Source organism: Scomber japonicus, chromosome 1, assembly GCF_027409825.1.
Source record: "Scomber japonicus isolate fScoJap1 chromosome 1, fScoJap1.pri, whole genome shotgun sequence".
Taxonomy (NCBI): Eukaryota; Metazoa; Chordata; class Actinopteri; order Scombriformes; family Scombridae; genus Scomber; species Scomber japonicus.
In genome coordinates, this window is record NC_070578.1 from 13,611,986 (window position 1) to 13,628,671 (window position 16,686).

The 16,686-nt window shown below is 39.0% G+C and overlaps 1 protein-coding gene across 1 annotated transcript; it reads right to left on the reverse strand.

Annotated features, from left to right (window-relative positions):
• Nucleotides 1–2,613: 2,613 nt before the first annotated feature.
• chrnb4 (cholinergic receptor, nicotinic, beta 4 (neuronal)) lies at nucleotides 2,614–10,267 on the reverse strand. Its single transcript, XM_053336790.1, is given in 7 exon segments — nucleotides 2,614–2,778; nucleotides 4,313–5,366; nucleotides 6,220–6,329; nucleotides 6,553–6,597; nucleotides 7,451–7,596; nucleotides 10,136–10,225; nucleotides 10,228–10,267. Coding segments are annotated over 7 exon segments (1,650 nt in total).
• Nucleotides 10,268–16,686: the final 6,419 nt, after the last annotated feature.

A 16,686-nucleotide genomic window follows, 5' to 3' on the forward strand; every position in this document is an offset into this window, starting at 1 on the left:
ATTCAGTTTTCTTAAAGTGGGGGAATTGAGGAGGATAGGTGTCCAAATCTGAGTGTTGTGCAAGAAGATAATAATAGCTGTCAATTAATCAAACAAGATCAGTATTGTCTGTCACTGGGTGAGGGTTTTGGTGGCCCTCAGTGGTAGTTTGGGAACACAACAGAATATTTCTTTATTAATGTGTTAATTCTTTATTGATTATTTAAGAATAAAATGCTTTTTGTTCTTTTTTTTAAGTACTGGTATGTCATTTACTACTTATAATTCCACTTCTGATACAGCTTTGTATTTGATTGTGGTCTTCCTTTTTACCCTTGTAGATCACTTTCAAGGCAGACATGTAAAAGCATTTGACTTGTCAAAGCAGAAAAATCAGGAATTTATATCATTCATAATTGCTGCTTTTCATTTAGGTGAGTTCCAGGGCACTGTGCATGCTCACTCACCAACATGGTTTACTGGGAGAATTTATGGAATCAAGTCGTTGTTAATGTTATTATTTACTGCTGTGCCTTTTCTGCTTTGGTAATTCAAAATATCTGCCACTAAAGAGTCCATTGTCAGTAAGTCGACATCTGCTATGCTGAAGTGCCCTTAAACGATATATAAATTAATAACAGCCATAACCATTAATGTGGCTTGGTGTCTTACCCACTCTTAACTCCCTCAATTGGGGCAAGCAAAAAGAGAATTGCCCCATGGGGATCAATAAATTACAACACATAAGACTATAAAGAAATGTTGAATTGACATTTTTGTCCCAGCGAGGTTACAATGAAAACTTAGGTTGTTTGTACACCTACACATAAAAGACTTCAGCTAAGGCTCAGGTCATTTCATATGACTTCAGTGACAAACAGCCTCACACTGTTAAAGCTCTCCTGTAATTTTAATGAGGATTATTAATCTATTAGATGTTTATTTTGTTGTTGTTTTAATTCTGATTGTATTGTTTAATCTGTAATGGAATTCAAAATATTGCATTTTGAAATAATCCTCACATTTATGGTACATTGTTGGATTCATATCCTTCATATAGTGCATTCTTGTTGAAAACATAAATTACTGGATTTTGAAAAGAGAACTGGTAGCTTCAGCTTCCATGCATCTCTTATTGGGGATTAATGACATAAGGCTGCTGACATAAGGGTTGTGATTAATGATTAATGGAACCTTGCATTGAGTGTTGAATGAAGACTCCTCCAGATTAAAGACTAATGATATAAGGATGCTGACATAAGGTTTGTGATTAATAGGACCTTGCATTGAGTGTTGGATGAAGACTCCTCCAGATTTGTTTGATTTGAAACTGATGATCAATGATTGATGGATTTGCTGTGGCACTGCACTTTCTCTCCTAATGACAACATAATAACAGGTAGATGAAAAAGCACAGATCTTGAGAACTGTAAACGGACATTAAAACAAAGAGCAAGGACACTATTAACATAGATGCTGATGGCTATCTCTTGATTTAAATAAAGGTCTTACAAAAGAACCAACAGTCTGCAGAATCTGTAACGAGCCCACTCAGCACTGTTTATTGAGCGGTAAATGTTGTGTGTGTGGGTTTGTGTGTGTGTGGGTGAAGGTTCAGCCTGTGTTTGTGCACTTTGTGAAGCTCAGTTTATATGTGTGTGGGTGCACTTGTATGTCTTTACAAATAAGAACCTAACAGAAATTAACTCCAGTGTAAAGGTATGTGTGGTCAATTTCTGATACATATGAGTTTAATTTTCTCTTCAGCCAAGATCTGAAACCTGTGCAGTGAGCATTGGGCCTCAAGACAAGATCAGCTCCATTTTCAACAGTTTTGTTGCATCAACATATTTTTTTGCCTGGTCACATATTCCCACATTTATCCTCGCCTTATCTATGTGATGAAATGTGCTAATTGGCAGATTTTCAGCAAATGCATAGGCTCTGAGGGCAAACTTTACCACCAGCAACATATATTAACTGAGCACTTTGGCAAGATCCTGACAAGTTTAAGACTTTATTGGGGATTTCATATGTTTAATAAAATTGAAAGAAGACACAGATTGACCTTTCCATACATTTATTAATTAGTTAATCGCACATCAAATTTCAATGACATGGTAATATAACCTAACTACAAATAAGGAGTCAAACAGCATTTGACAGCAGACAAACATCCCTCATCTCTGTCAAATTAGGTTTTTGTCGTGATAAGCAAGTATCATGTTCGCATACTTCACTGCAGAGGAACAATATTCTGTCCAGTTCTGCTACTTCATTTTGTGGATATGTAGAAAAATTGTCTCAGTGTAATTTCACATAAGGTGTTTTGCAGGTGTACCATTTTGTCAAAACATTGGGAGATAAAGACAGTTGTTGTTGTGCGGTACTTGGTTGGTACTTGGATTACTTTTTATGATTTGGTTTAACCCACTAAGGTGAATTGGTGAATTTTGTCACACATGACATTTGTGCCGGTGTTCTTGGACCTCACCAATATGGTACTAGAAGCTTTAGTCAAACACCAAAAATATGCTGCAGCTACTACTGGCCTTCATCTATTGTATGATAATTACCCTAACAGTTCAATTGCTAATGAAGAGACTAAACGTGCGCACTAATCCTCATTTCTCGTCAGATGCGAGGGACCTCAGAGATAGGCTGCTGGTTGGGAATAATCTGATTTTGGAAGAGAGGCTGAAGGAACAGGCCAAGGGTGCCCACCACACACACTATCACAAAGATCCACAGGAACATACGATCCACCACCATGGCCACATACTTCCAGTCCTCTATTACCTGCAAATATACAGAAATCAAGTCTGAATTATTCAGTGTGCTTGTTTGACAGATGTGTCACGACATATCATACACAGGTATTTATCATATTAAACCCATTGTATTACAAGGTGGTGGAAGGAATAAGACTGACTTTTTCAGTGTGATTCCTCCATGCAGCCACTCGGGGGCAGAGAGTGAGTGAATGAGTTCTCAGATCTAAACATAATAATAAAACCCTGATATATACATCTTTTAAACACATCATAAAAATCTATCTGGCCATGTGTTTTAGTGTTATGGTGTTTTAGATGTCTGGTAATATACAGCAACTGAACTGGAACTGGAATTAATTGCAACTTTTACTGTGATTTCCATTTATGGTTTGCCTTGATGTTCTCTGATGGCATGAAACCAATGTTACTTACAATACATAAGTTTATTATCTTAGGATGTAGTATGATATGCTGACTGGGTAATATTTAAACAGGAACAAAGTTAAGTTATAGCCTTATAAGAAACTGTCTCGATAATGCTGGGATCTATAATGAAATAATGAAATAGCTATTGACCCTTTCACCTCATTTTCAATGCTGGCCTTGGTAGTTTTTGAAATGAGTCATTCCTCATTTCTGCCTAACCGACCCCCCCCCCCCCCCCCCCCGCCCACACACACACCTTTTTATTGATTTGTCACAAAAAGCGATTGATTACCCAAGGTCTGCCCTCAATTTGCTGGGTCACACAGCCACCACTTAAGGTTAGTGGTATTCCTTGCTGCCCCTACAGGGGTCACATAATAGTAAATGCTATTATGCAAATACAAACATCTTTGATCCAGGCTGTTGAGATCAGAATAGATGAAGAATAATGATGAAGATATAATAGCTAATTAGCTTGAGCTTTGATGGCAAAACTCTTATATTACCCAAAGTAATTTTAGCTACGTATTGATTACCTTAACATAATCAAATCTTGAGATGAGCACATAAAAAATGTAGTGACCAATTTATCTTACCATCTCAAAACGCACTTTATGGTCATCTAACAATGTGCCCAAATATTCTGCAAAGTTAATTTCATTAGTTAAAACAATCCCATAAAGCTATCAACCCTTGATTTTACAATAATACACAAGTATAGATTTAGCAAACAAGATATAGTATGTCAATAAGTGAGCTTTAGAGGCGCTGGTAGCTCGATCTTAGATTTTTGATGGAGCCAGGCTAGCATTTTCCTTCCAAATCCTCGTCTACAGTATATGCTAAGCTAAACTCACCAGCTCCTGCATGTGCCATACATTAAGCACACCATTTGGAATGGTGTAGATATTTTCATCCTACTCTTAGGGAGAAACCTATGTCCTATTAATTGAAATTCATGCCAATTTTGATACCATTTTATTGAGAATATGTTTGTTTGCTTACAAGTTAAGTAAACAGGTTACCTTTTGATTCTTGCACAAATTTGTGATTCTTTTTTTGGCATGAGAAATCTTCTTTTCATGGAACCATATAGAGTCAATAAAAGTTTTAATTAAAACACTAATACATACACTCTGGTCATCATCATCTCCCATCATGTGCTCAGCCACAAAGCGAACCCCATTCACCGCCTCTTGGACATCAGCAGCCCAATCTGAGTTGCTTTTCTGCTGGAGGTCCTGGGTGGAAGCAAAACCACTTGGAAGATAATCGGTGGAACGTATGTCCGCTTTCCTGCTGGGGTTGCTGTAGCCCAGTGGAGGAGCTACATTTTTGTGCCCTGGGGTGGAGAAGGCAGAGTCGGAAGACAGCAAGCCAGAAGATGATATAGTGATACCTGTTTTGCTTGCAACTGGGTAACCCAGTCCCAAAATGGCTCTTCTAGCCCGTAGGCACCGCTGTTGACGTAGCCTCTGGCGTGCAGAGTTATTGTGAGGACGTCTCATGAAGAGTAAGGCGGGCAGTTTAACAAGAAATATCAGCTTGACCCAGGAAGGCATGGTATGAGTGCTGGGAGACCGATGGTGCACGTTGAGCACACACACGCTGGTGATGATGGAGAATGTTACCAGCACCATGGTGAACATCAGGTACTTGCCAATCAGGGGTACATCCAGTGATGTGGGAGGAACAATCTTTGAGATCAAAAGCAGGAACACAGTGAGGGCCAAGAGGACAGAGATGCAGAGGGTCATTTTCTCCCCACAGTCTGAAGGCAAGTAGAAGACCAGAATGGCCAGAGAGGTGATCAACACACAGGGTATGATCAGGTTGATGGTGTAAAAGAGGGGCTTCCTCTTGATGATAAAGTCATATGTGAGGTCCACATAGGTGGGATCCAGGGGGTTGACAGTCCGTCTACCAGGCAGCGCCAAGATATCCCACTCACCACTGGGGGTAAAATCATCCATGCTGGCCACTTCTGACTTCAAGATAAGGTCGATCTCTGTGTGGTCATATGTCCAAGAGCGGAACTTGAGGGTGCAGTTCTGCTGGTCAAAGGGAAAATGCTTGACCTCGATCTTACAGGCGCTTTTATAGATGGCTGGAGGAAGCCAGTTGATGCTGCCATTGGAAAGGACAATGGCATTGGTGAAAACTGTAACCTCATAGGTTCCATCAGCGCTATGAGAAGAGGAGGAGAAATCGAAAAATTAAGAGAGCCTCTGAATCAATCTCTGAGGTTTGTGTTATCAATTCTACAATCATAGTGCAGATAGGGGAAAACTATTCCTGTTGGGTATTTCAGACAGACAAGGATAGTTCAATCAATATCAAAACCAAAAGCAAAAACCAAAGCAAAGACTGAAACCCCCATCATATGAAACGTTTGGTGAGGATTCAGATTATCAGTTGAGGAACATAGTTAAGATGAGCCAAGAAGATGGAGAGAAAACTGATTACATCACTTTTATACTTCATGTTTTATTTCATGGTGATTTAGGTTCTTTCCAAAAAGTTGGACTGCTCTGTAATATAGAAATGACTAATTCTTTAAATTCTTTACATGAATAATCTTCTATTTTGGTTTTTAAGTCTCATTGGCTGCATGGATCTAGGGATGGCAATGTTGGTCCACCATTTCGAGCCAAACTGAAACATCTCAACAATTTAATGGATTGATATGAAATGCACTACCAAGGTCAGGGTCCCCAGAGCACAAATTTTAATTACTTTGATGAATGACTTCTGACTGTCCTCTATCACCATCAGCAGGTCAACGTTTTCAGTTATTCACTGAAATAGCTTGATAACTATGAAATACTTTGGCAGATAGTTCATGGTTCAGTCATGGTTTATCACACAATGTATGACTTTGGTGATCCCTTGACTTTTCCAGGTCACCACAAAGCTGACATTTAAGGGTTTTCTGTCAAAATTATCATGACAACTACAGGATGGATTGCCAGAAAACTGGCTATAGATATTAATCGGGTCAAAATTTCAAAACAACACTAGACATTTTAGTTATACTTACTTGTTATACAGGACAATATCCGGGAGCCAGATGTGTCTGGAGGGAATACGCAGCTTGTCAATACCTTCATATTTTGCAGGGTCCCATGATAACCTGTAATCCACCCAGTGCTGGAGAGACACAAAGACCTTCAAGTCTGAGTCCTGACTTCCACAAATTTCCTCAAGACTCATATCCAATAACATGCTTCATTATCAGTGAAATATGTTTAGAGCAGATTACAGCAGCAGTTTGTTCCACATTGAGAGAGGAAGAATGGATATGGTTTAATTCAAGTTCAGGGGGAAGGGCATTTAACTAGACATCGACTGGCTGACTCTTCATCAAACTTACCTGAGTGAGCCAGACATTTGTGGTCATGATCTGTTCTCTTTCATTCTGGAAATGAACAAGAGCAGAGGATTTCACATAAAAATCAGTCCCATTCAGAAATATAAAATACTGTCTAATTTTTATATATATATGTATATATATATATATATATGTATATGATATACTGTTTCAGTTATAAATAGTCAGGAAGATGAGAGAAATGTGTCAGTGCATAGCATCTTGTTTAGATTATGTCAACATCAGCACACACACACCCACACACACACACACACACACACACACACACACACACACACACAACGAAAGATTGAGGACAGACTGACCTGGCATCTCATTTGGAAAGTGGTCAAAAATAAGCACATATAAACGCTCCTCTCAGATTGCTTGTTAACATGTTTGTTGATGGCACTGTCGTCACACTGCCATGATATACACTTACAGTAAAGTGATACCAAATGCCAATTACTCCAAGGGCTACAATCAACTCATAAAGTGAATGAGCTGTGCTGCCTTAGTCTGCAGCAGGGAAGAGCTTCCACAGTAAATCAGAAGAGAGCCTCTATCACTGTGGCTAAAACAGCTTTATGGCCCCTTTTAATCCAATGTGCTGAAGTTTCAATCTGGACATGACAGAGGCGGAGATCACAGCTGACCAGATATATCCCTTACTTCATCCATCCGTTTAGAGCTATGGCCTTTCAGCAAAGGCTGGTTTGTAATTAACTGCTTTCTCAAAGCTTTCTCGCTCTGTCCTTTCCATCATCCACTCTTATTGTCTTTATTTGTCGGTCTCACTCTTTGTCTTTCCAGCATAAATTCTCACATACACTAATAGATGCACACACATAAATAAATTCACACACATCCTCCTGGTGGTCAGGAGTATTTGGTGCTTTACCACACTGATGAGCTGTGCCAGAGACACTTGCAGCTTCACTGTGACTCTCTCGGTCCTGTTGACAGCTGGGCGGATCAGTGGATTATAGCGACCCTTTCCGAGCAAGACGTCCATGAGACGCTCCTCTGAGTCAGCACAGCTGCTACCTGAAAACACAGTTTTGTGTAATATTTATTATTACACATATTTACAACCTATGTGGAATATTGCACTTGCACATCTATCTACAATATAATATACATGTGTATATGTTTTAAATGCCTCCCTTATCTTCCCTTTCTCTCTGTTTTATTGTACTTGAACTGGAACTAAAGCCTGAAGAAGTCAAATTCCACTGTCTTCTGTGTTGCTGTGCATGTGACAATAAAACGTCTTGAATCTCTCTCGACTCTTGGATCTCTTTTGTCTTTCATTTTGATTATTCTGAGGATTCAGACCTGAGACACCATGTAGATGGACCTAATTAGCTCATCTGATGGAAACAAGACTTACAGTTGTAAGGCTATCCTTAGTAGAGCAATGCTTTGGGATGTATGCTACATCAGCATGCCAAAATGCAACGCTAACAAGCTGATTTCCACCAGGTACAATGTTTACATCTACCATTTCATCTTATAGCTTATTAGTATGGTAAAATGTGGTTGATTATCATTAAAGGCAACTTTATGATCTGATAATAGTGCTAGGTGGAAGGCCAGGGGATCAATCTGTTACTTCAAAGTATTGTACAAGAGACTGTAAAGTTGTTTTGGTCGGTTGGTTGGTTTATTACCCTGCACAACTAACTCACTGTTGATAATGTATACCCACTTTGCTTTGAAAAAGACATGAAGAAAACTGTCTAGCTAGCTCTGTCTTCTGCACATCCTCTCTGTGTAGTCTGTATGAAGATAGTACTGCATACAAACTGCTAATATAACTTTTCAAGGTCTCAGGGGAGACAGGAGCTGTCAATTAAGAAAGCCAAGGATGGCTGTGTTGAGCAAATCATATTAAAATGTTATGAACACCCCAAAGTCATGTCCAAATAAGTATTTACATATCAGAGGGCAGTTCAGCAGCATGTTAATAATTCTGTTTTTGTATCGTCTTTGCCTTAAGTTAAACCGCTGGTTTTGTCAAATGAGACTAAGCTATGAATACCAACACTTAAACTCCCCCACCTTCCGCCCATCCCTGATAAATGAAGCCCATGTCAGGGATGAGGACAGGCCTGATTGAAACTGATGATCGGCACTTCTCATCTGGAGCAAAATGGGAATGGGAGCATATAGCACCTCTTCCATTACTCTGTATGCAGCTGGTTATTAATGCATTCACAGCAGTAGTAGCTGAGTCAACTTGGTCTACTCATGCAGGGGTGACTTTTACTGATGTGCCCAGAACATGCCTTTTTTGAAGCTGTATGGTGACATGGGGCACAAAAAGTAACAGTGACGTTAGAATCCAACTTCAGAGCTCATTTCTAAGCTTTGTAACGCTTGTTCAGTATCAAACTGTGTGCATCATTATCAGGCCACAGACTCCCGGAGTTTTGCAGGGTGTGGCATATCCACAGTCTGCCCTGTGGGTCAGTGCATGCTGCAGCGACTGTGCCTTTGTCAGTCATTTGGCTGAGGTCCCATCCAAACACAGTAGGACCTCTGCAGCACTCTGTACCAGATGGTGTGTTGTCAAAGCCCTTGGAGATCAGAGTCAAACAAGCTACTGGCAAAAAATAACTGGCATTTGTGTGTTTGTGTGTGTGTGCGTGTGTGTGTGCGAATGTGTGTGTGTGTGTGCATGTGTTTGTGTGTGTGCATGTGTTTGTGTGTGTAGGTTTATGGTGTAAAATGAACGGTGTTGTGTTGACATTACGTTGATTTACAGTGAGGTCGAGCGTGTTAATACAACGCTGGAGTCAGCCGTTGTAGAGTTGATAAGTTATGATATGCTTTGAGATGACTTTTACATCTTTCTCTATTTCTACTTTTTCCTCTCCTTCTTCTTTCTTCCCTGAATTGATGAAGTATAGGCCTTGTCTTTGTGACCATGTGAATCTTTTCACCCACTGTATGTTGTGTCAAATCATAATTTACTGGCAAAGCACTTCCATGAGAATTGTCACTGTATTTTTTAGTTCTGAAATAAACTTCACTATTGACTACGATTCTAATTAATCTCAACAAATAACCCCAAGGTGGTCATGTGAAATTGTGATGTTGAAGACGATACGAAGCAGGTCATGTTTGTCACAAAAGTTAGAAAGCTGCAACTGCATTACCTTCCTGATGTGGGTACTGATCTGGTGACTATACAGGCCACATTAGCAAGCACAAATTGTGTTAAAATATCTCAGCTGAATTTGCAAATGTATTTTTCTATTGTAGTTAGTTCATTTCTATTAAAAAATGCTGACTTAAAACGTATCAAAATATGTTTTAATCACAAAAAATTATAGCAACCTTGACTTGCAAATATTACTGTATCTACTTTCTGTTGTTAATGCTCATGAATTCAGTGCATGTAGTGAAGGCTGCACTCAGAATCAAAAGCTGTGATGCAACTTTGGGACAATGAAAGAGGATAGAAAAATACAGCTCAGGCACCTTTAACTCAAATACATTTGGAGCTGGCACATACTGTAGGCAGAAGCACTTGCTAGAATAACCTACATTAATAAGTGGAAAATATAGACACACTTACAGTGAACCAAAGAGAAAAAGTAAGCGAGGATGGAGAGAACCCGAGTCATTTTTTCGTCACCATCTGGTCCGCTGGAGCTGTCAGTGGAAAAGCCTCAAAGCTGCGCTGCTCAGCGCTCCTCTTCTCGGACATGCCGGACACTACGCGCTCTCGGTCTGGGCACATCAGCACTGTGCTGACGCCTGAAAAACAAAGTCACTTACCGAATAACTAGATCTGTTGTGTTACTTTACAAAAATCCGATCCCATCTAATTCACTGAGTCTCTTCAAGCAGTTTTCGCGCTTCGCCAACACGCAGCAGCCTGGCCATACAGACGCTCTGCTGTCTCCGTCCCTCACAAGTCCTGCAGGTCCTCGCCAGGTCTCTGATCAGCGACTGCAACTTTACACCAGCTCAGCATCTGTTCTAGGTTGTAGGTTTCATATGCTATATGTGCCACTGAAGATGCTACACTGTGTTTTTCAAATGGAAAGGGAGATGAGATGTAATTCATTTCTTGACATACTTTTTGAGTGACATTTGGCTCTCTTCAGGGCACGCCTGAATTATAGAAGGAAGTAGACTACTACTATTTATTTCTCTGATTTGACCTCCACACTCTATGAATTATTGTAATATCTTCCCAACACTATGGTTAAGTCACAATAGCTGAAGCATTTTACACGCTGTGGAAATCATTGTTATGAAAAGTCATATTTGATCATTTTTAACATTTTAAAGTCTGAAAGTAGAGTTTTGCCTGACTTTATGTCATAGTCCTGAATAGTCACATTTCAGCATGTGAGTGCGGATTCATCTCTTCCCAACAAAACATTCCATTAGTTTACAATCTTAGTGACTTGTGAACATTTGCTGACTTCACACTGCTTTGGTGAATGTGCTCAAGAGAGGATAATAAATTATTCTCTTATCCTGCATGTGAGATTTACGGTTGTGAGGCAGAGTCCAGTCAGACCAGGAGCAGTGCAATCTTAGTGTAGCAGATTTATAGTCACTGTGCTGCTTAAAGCCTCATTATACTGGCCAGTAAAGGGACTGTATCAGGCATGAAGAGCACCCCCAAGGACCCGCCTGAGGTTATAAATTTGAACCCCAAAGACTTAAATTCTGCATTATTGAGACCTGATCAATACTAACTGATTAGGTTTTGACCCTTACTTGTTTTTTATCAAGTCAAGGGGATGGAGCCATTGACTGCATAGTTAAGTCATTTGTTTGCAAAATTGCTCATGTGTCAGAGGTATTGTTTTTGCTGAAAACAAATGATTTCTTAGGAAATTACACCTTCAAAGCAACATTGCACTTTGCACTTTTAAATCAGATAGGGTTAGGGTTAGGGACTCTTTGTTAAACGGTTGTAGTGTTTTTGCATTTTTGGTCTTTTAAAAAATATAATAAGTTTATGTGAAAATATTTTCTATTATCAAAATATGTTTTTAGTAGAAATGTAGAAGAAAAGATTGTCCCCATGGCTACAGTAATATAATTGTCAATGCAAAAGGCAAATGCCAAAAAGCCATCTGTAACCCTGACCCATGACTTTATATTTCACAGCACTATATGAAGATCAAATTACTCTCTGCATTGGCAATGAATGTTGCCACTGAAAGTAACTTGCTGATGCAGTAATGTAACTTTGAATTAGCATTTTTTAAATTGCATAACATTTTTTTATTTAAAACCTAAGTCACTACAGCATGTCTGGAAGCAATGTAAAGTTTACATCTGTGGTAAATAAGCTTAAACATGGATGGTCTTTTGTAACAGAAAATTGTTGTAGCTAAATTGCGACTCCACATTGGGTATGACCAAGCATTGCATGTGCTTTTGCAGGAAAGAAAAGACACTGAAACTGCTCTGTCTGTGCACTGCCATCTGTCCTTCAGTGTTCCCCAAAGCTTGAATGTTCAGCACAAATTTTAGCACACAGCACGGTATTTTCCATGACACTCCCTTTTCATCATCACCACCAAAATTGTGACAAATGCTTGAAATATGATGACACCTCTCGTGCTTTTAAAACAATTCAGTCAATTTGAAATTTGATCCTAAGCAGCAAACTTGACAGTATACTCTTAATATGCAGTGAACTGCAGTACAGTCATGAGTTGTGAAACATGACTCCTCAGAAATAAAGCATGAGCCAGTTAATTTTCTTAATGGCCGCCCACTTCATCATATTACACAGTGATGACAATTTACAGGGACACATTCTGTGAAATACGCAATATCAACAATATAATTCCTGATTGGAGAGGGAGAAGGTTGTTTGGACTTTGGAATAAAGCCAATGATCCCATCACTAATTGGATCCCATCCCTAATGTATCAATGGATAAATTGATTATTTATTCCAAAGGGGGTTTGCAGAGGACATCACTGGTCTTTAGCACCATTCTAGTTTCTTTGTTTGTAACCTCAGAAAGGCTGAATTTGTTTAATGGCTATTACTAACCACTCAGTGGCTCAGATTGCAAGACTATGCAAAAGCATAAATGTCAAACAAGAAATTTTATAAGAACAGATTTACATGCACAATATATAAAGTTTTAACATACACATTTGATCATTTTGATACATGTGATGCTGCGAAGAGATTTTCATATTTTTACTACCCAATCCTGGTCTACTATACCAATCCTGGTAATATCTTCTTAATGATCATATATATTCACACACATTGCATTTTATGGTAAGCAGGCACACAAACTATTGGAGAGAATCCAGGCGAGATATTGGTGACTCTCTTATATTAACCCCAGTGACGAGGCCCTTGGGAAAAATTCTCTCGCCTTTGTGAATCATGAAGTGTGGGCGTTCCATTTTCATCAAGGCGGCACAACATTTTAAAAGTGCCACAAAAAGAGCAAGTTTGTCACACAAAATTCACTACCATAGTAATGTACTTAAGGTGGGACAGCTTTTGGCACATCTTTTTTAAAAACATGAGAAATTATTTCATATATGATTTAATTTAGGCTTGTTTAAGACATTTTCTGCTTGAGCATATTATGTCTATACATGCTGTGACAATAACAAAGAAAAGGTAAAGTAGGACATGATACACATGTGATTGGCTCATTGCAGCAGCAAAACATACCAGGAAAAATTCATGTAGTAAGTATGCCATATTTATATATTGTATTTTATTATTTGATTATATCAAAAACAAGACAATAAGTTCACATTTTGAAAATATATTTTTTGATAGTCTTAAGTGAAGCAGTGAATTCAAATCTTAATTTATGATTATGAAAAGTAGCCAATTAGAAACTCAAGGGCCACAGCATATATCATTTTAATGGGTGTATTATCTACATGTCTGGGCTGGTGTGCTTGCATTTCTGTAGCGACCCTGCTGTTTTGGCTTGGATGTAAGATGCTCTATGTTATCAACATTGCTCACCTCCCTAAATCATTTAAATTCACTCTAGTGGGAAGCCTGTCTGGACTGTCAGTGAACGCAACAGAAAACAGTAAAACATTAAACAGCTCAGATCTTTTCATTGCTTGTTTAATTCCCCTTTCGTATTAATAAAGTAAATCTGTCTCTCTGTCTGTCTGTCTGTCTGTCTGTCTGTCTTTCCATCCGTCCATCTGTCCGTCCGTCCGTCCATCTGTCGGTCTCTCTATCTATCTTGTCTGACTCAACCGGTTAGACAAGTTAGTTAGCCTGGTGTCACATATTTATGGGGTTTTCCATTATACAGTTCTAGTACTACTCGGTCACTATACAGGCAACATTAGCACGCACGACCTCTGGTAAAATATCTCAGCTGAATTTGCAAATGTATTTTACTGTTATAGTTTGTAAAAAAATATTGAATTAAAACTTATTCAAATGTGGTACCTGGTACCTGGTGCTTGTTAAATTGTGACATCAAGAGACTGCCGGCCACTGATTGGTCAGGGAGTGTCGTCACTGGAAGAGTCATGAGCGCGACGTCCGACACAAGAATCAAACCCACCACCTTTTAATATCGGCAACAGCGTTACAGCAATTTGTTTCACACGAGTAAGCATACATGGCTGCAGCATCGTGTTGCGTATAAAACGACATTGCGGCAGTTTTGCGCTATGACGACCCCGTTCAGGTTGAGGAGGTACTGTGTGTGAAGTAATAGAAAACAACATGATTGGTACCAAAACCAGGTAGAGTCAAGTCGAGTATAGCAGAGTAGTGTTAGAACTGTATAATGAAAAAGCCCCATTACAGATTAAGGAAGAAAACTAAAGAAAAGCTCTAAAAGCCATATTTACTTACAAATTTGCCCATACTATAACATAGAAGAGAAGCATTCAATAGTAAAAACGGCAAAGAAATGCTTTATGAAAACTTCTCACTTCAAGATTTACCAAAACAAATTAAACAAAAAATACAAAGTAACAAAACTAAACCTCCTTACTGACAAGCATGCAAGCATACAGCTGATATTTATAAATCAGAGGGGATTAGAAAATGATACTGTACTCAAACAGTACATCATAGCAATAGCACTGCAATGGTACGAGATGTTAGCAGCCAGCAGAAGCCTCATGACAGGTTGGCAGTGGACATGTTGATATGTCGACAGACATTGACTGTATGTGTGTGAGAGGTTTTCCACTGTACCAGCATGATAGAAGAGAAATGGCTAATCAAAGATTTGCTGCTGTTGCAGTGCCATGTTGCACCAGTGCAATCCCACTCTGTGAGGGAGATATATCAAGCAGACAGTTCATTACCTGGAGTGCTTGGCTCCTGCTCCAGAGAGTCTCAGCCTCATGTGAAGTTATCGATTACCCACCGTCCATTGCTTGCAGGGGGAATCAACCCATCTCATTGGTCCATACAGGATGTTGTAGCATTATGATAATCTATGGATACAACTGACATTTTTTGGTCTTTGCGTGTTGGTAGACTTGGAGCGGCTGTGTGTGCATGAACATACTGTATGGGTATGAAATGAATGTTGAGGTCTCCTGTGGGCATAACCACCCAAACTATCATTCAAATGTTCAAAAAACATTACTCTGATTGTAACCTACACTGCAAAATTAAGCAGCCTATAGCAATATTTAACATGCAAGACATACAGAACGTTTTCAATTTTGCACACACAGAAGTTCAGAACAGTTATTTTTAGTTACAGGGGCCGTGTTATAGTTTTAGTGGTTTTTAGTGGTGATGTTGTAGATTGTAACCAAACAATCCCCCTCCCTTTCAAGCCTGTAAGAGAACAACGGTGGCTTGAAACTCATGTAAAGTGTTTGGTTAGTCTATTCTGAGCTGGAAACATGGCAGTGCAACATGGCGGCTTCCGTGGAAGAGGACCCATTCCCTATGTAGATATAAAAGGCTCATTCTAAGGTATCAAAAACACAACAATATATATACACTAATTTAAAAAAAAATTAGCCAGTGAATTACTTAGTTCAGCAATGATGAACAAACTACTTGTTTTGAGTATTGTCAGATTTACTCAGTTTAACATTGTAAATTGAATATAATTGAATTTTGGCTTGTTGATTGGATAATATGAACAATTAAAATGTTCATGGGAAGTTGTTTTGGGATCCCCCCCCCCCCACACACACACACACACACACACATTTTTTAATACATTTTTAGTGAAAATAATGAAAATATATCTAATATCATTTGTTATATCAGTCGCCCTAGATTTGAGTTTTAATACATGCCTAAACTGAATGTTAATATGTAAATATTTACTCCATAAAGATACTCTTATCAACACTTAAGTGATATCTATGGATGCTCAGTGGCCACGGGCAGGCATCTGATTTCAGCCCGAACCACTGTGATCTATATGCACTATATATGTGACCACACACATTTATTATGCACTGACCACACAAATAAATATATAAATTTACAAAAGCAATCACTTTTGTTCATTGATTCTTATTAAGCAAAACATTTTAATATGGTATGATTCAGAGCACAGTGCAGTTGCACTCTAACTTCTAAAAAGATTGACTGTATGTCAGGGGGGACGAAATTACTTTGCAACTTTGCTTCACAATCGCTTTGCAATGTCCAAGTAGCCAATAGGCTTGCATTGGCAGACCTATTGCCAAAGCATCTGCACTGATCTGTTGGGGACTTTGAGGAACATTTAGCACATGCCTTATCACTAGCATTTTTTAGAATTTAAAACAATAACAATAGGAATGTAATAGTCAGTTTATCTCAGTAGTCAGACTCAGTAATACATACTCTAATCTGTTTTCTAATCTCTGGAGAAGACAGATTAGCCTGTTCATTATGAATTCAGCTTCTCAGTCAGAAAGGAAGGTCAGACCACTCTCAAGTGTCGTTTCCAATATGTCATACAGCAAGAGTGAAGAAGATAAATGGTCTTACGTGACACCAGCAGATAGAGCAGAGCTTAAAGTGACTTCCTGATTCTGAATGTACTCTGCAGTGTCATTTTTTACTGCTCAGGGTGGAGTATTAAACCATACCTGTCTTGAGGTGCAGACCCAACAAATCCCGAAAGGATCAATTGGTCTGGGCCATCTCTGATTTCCTCCTCCGCCCAGAAGC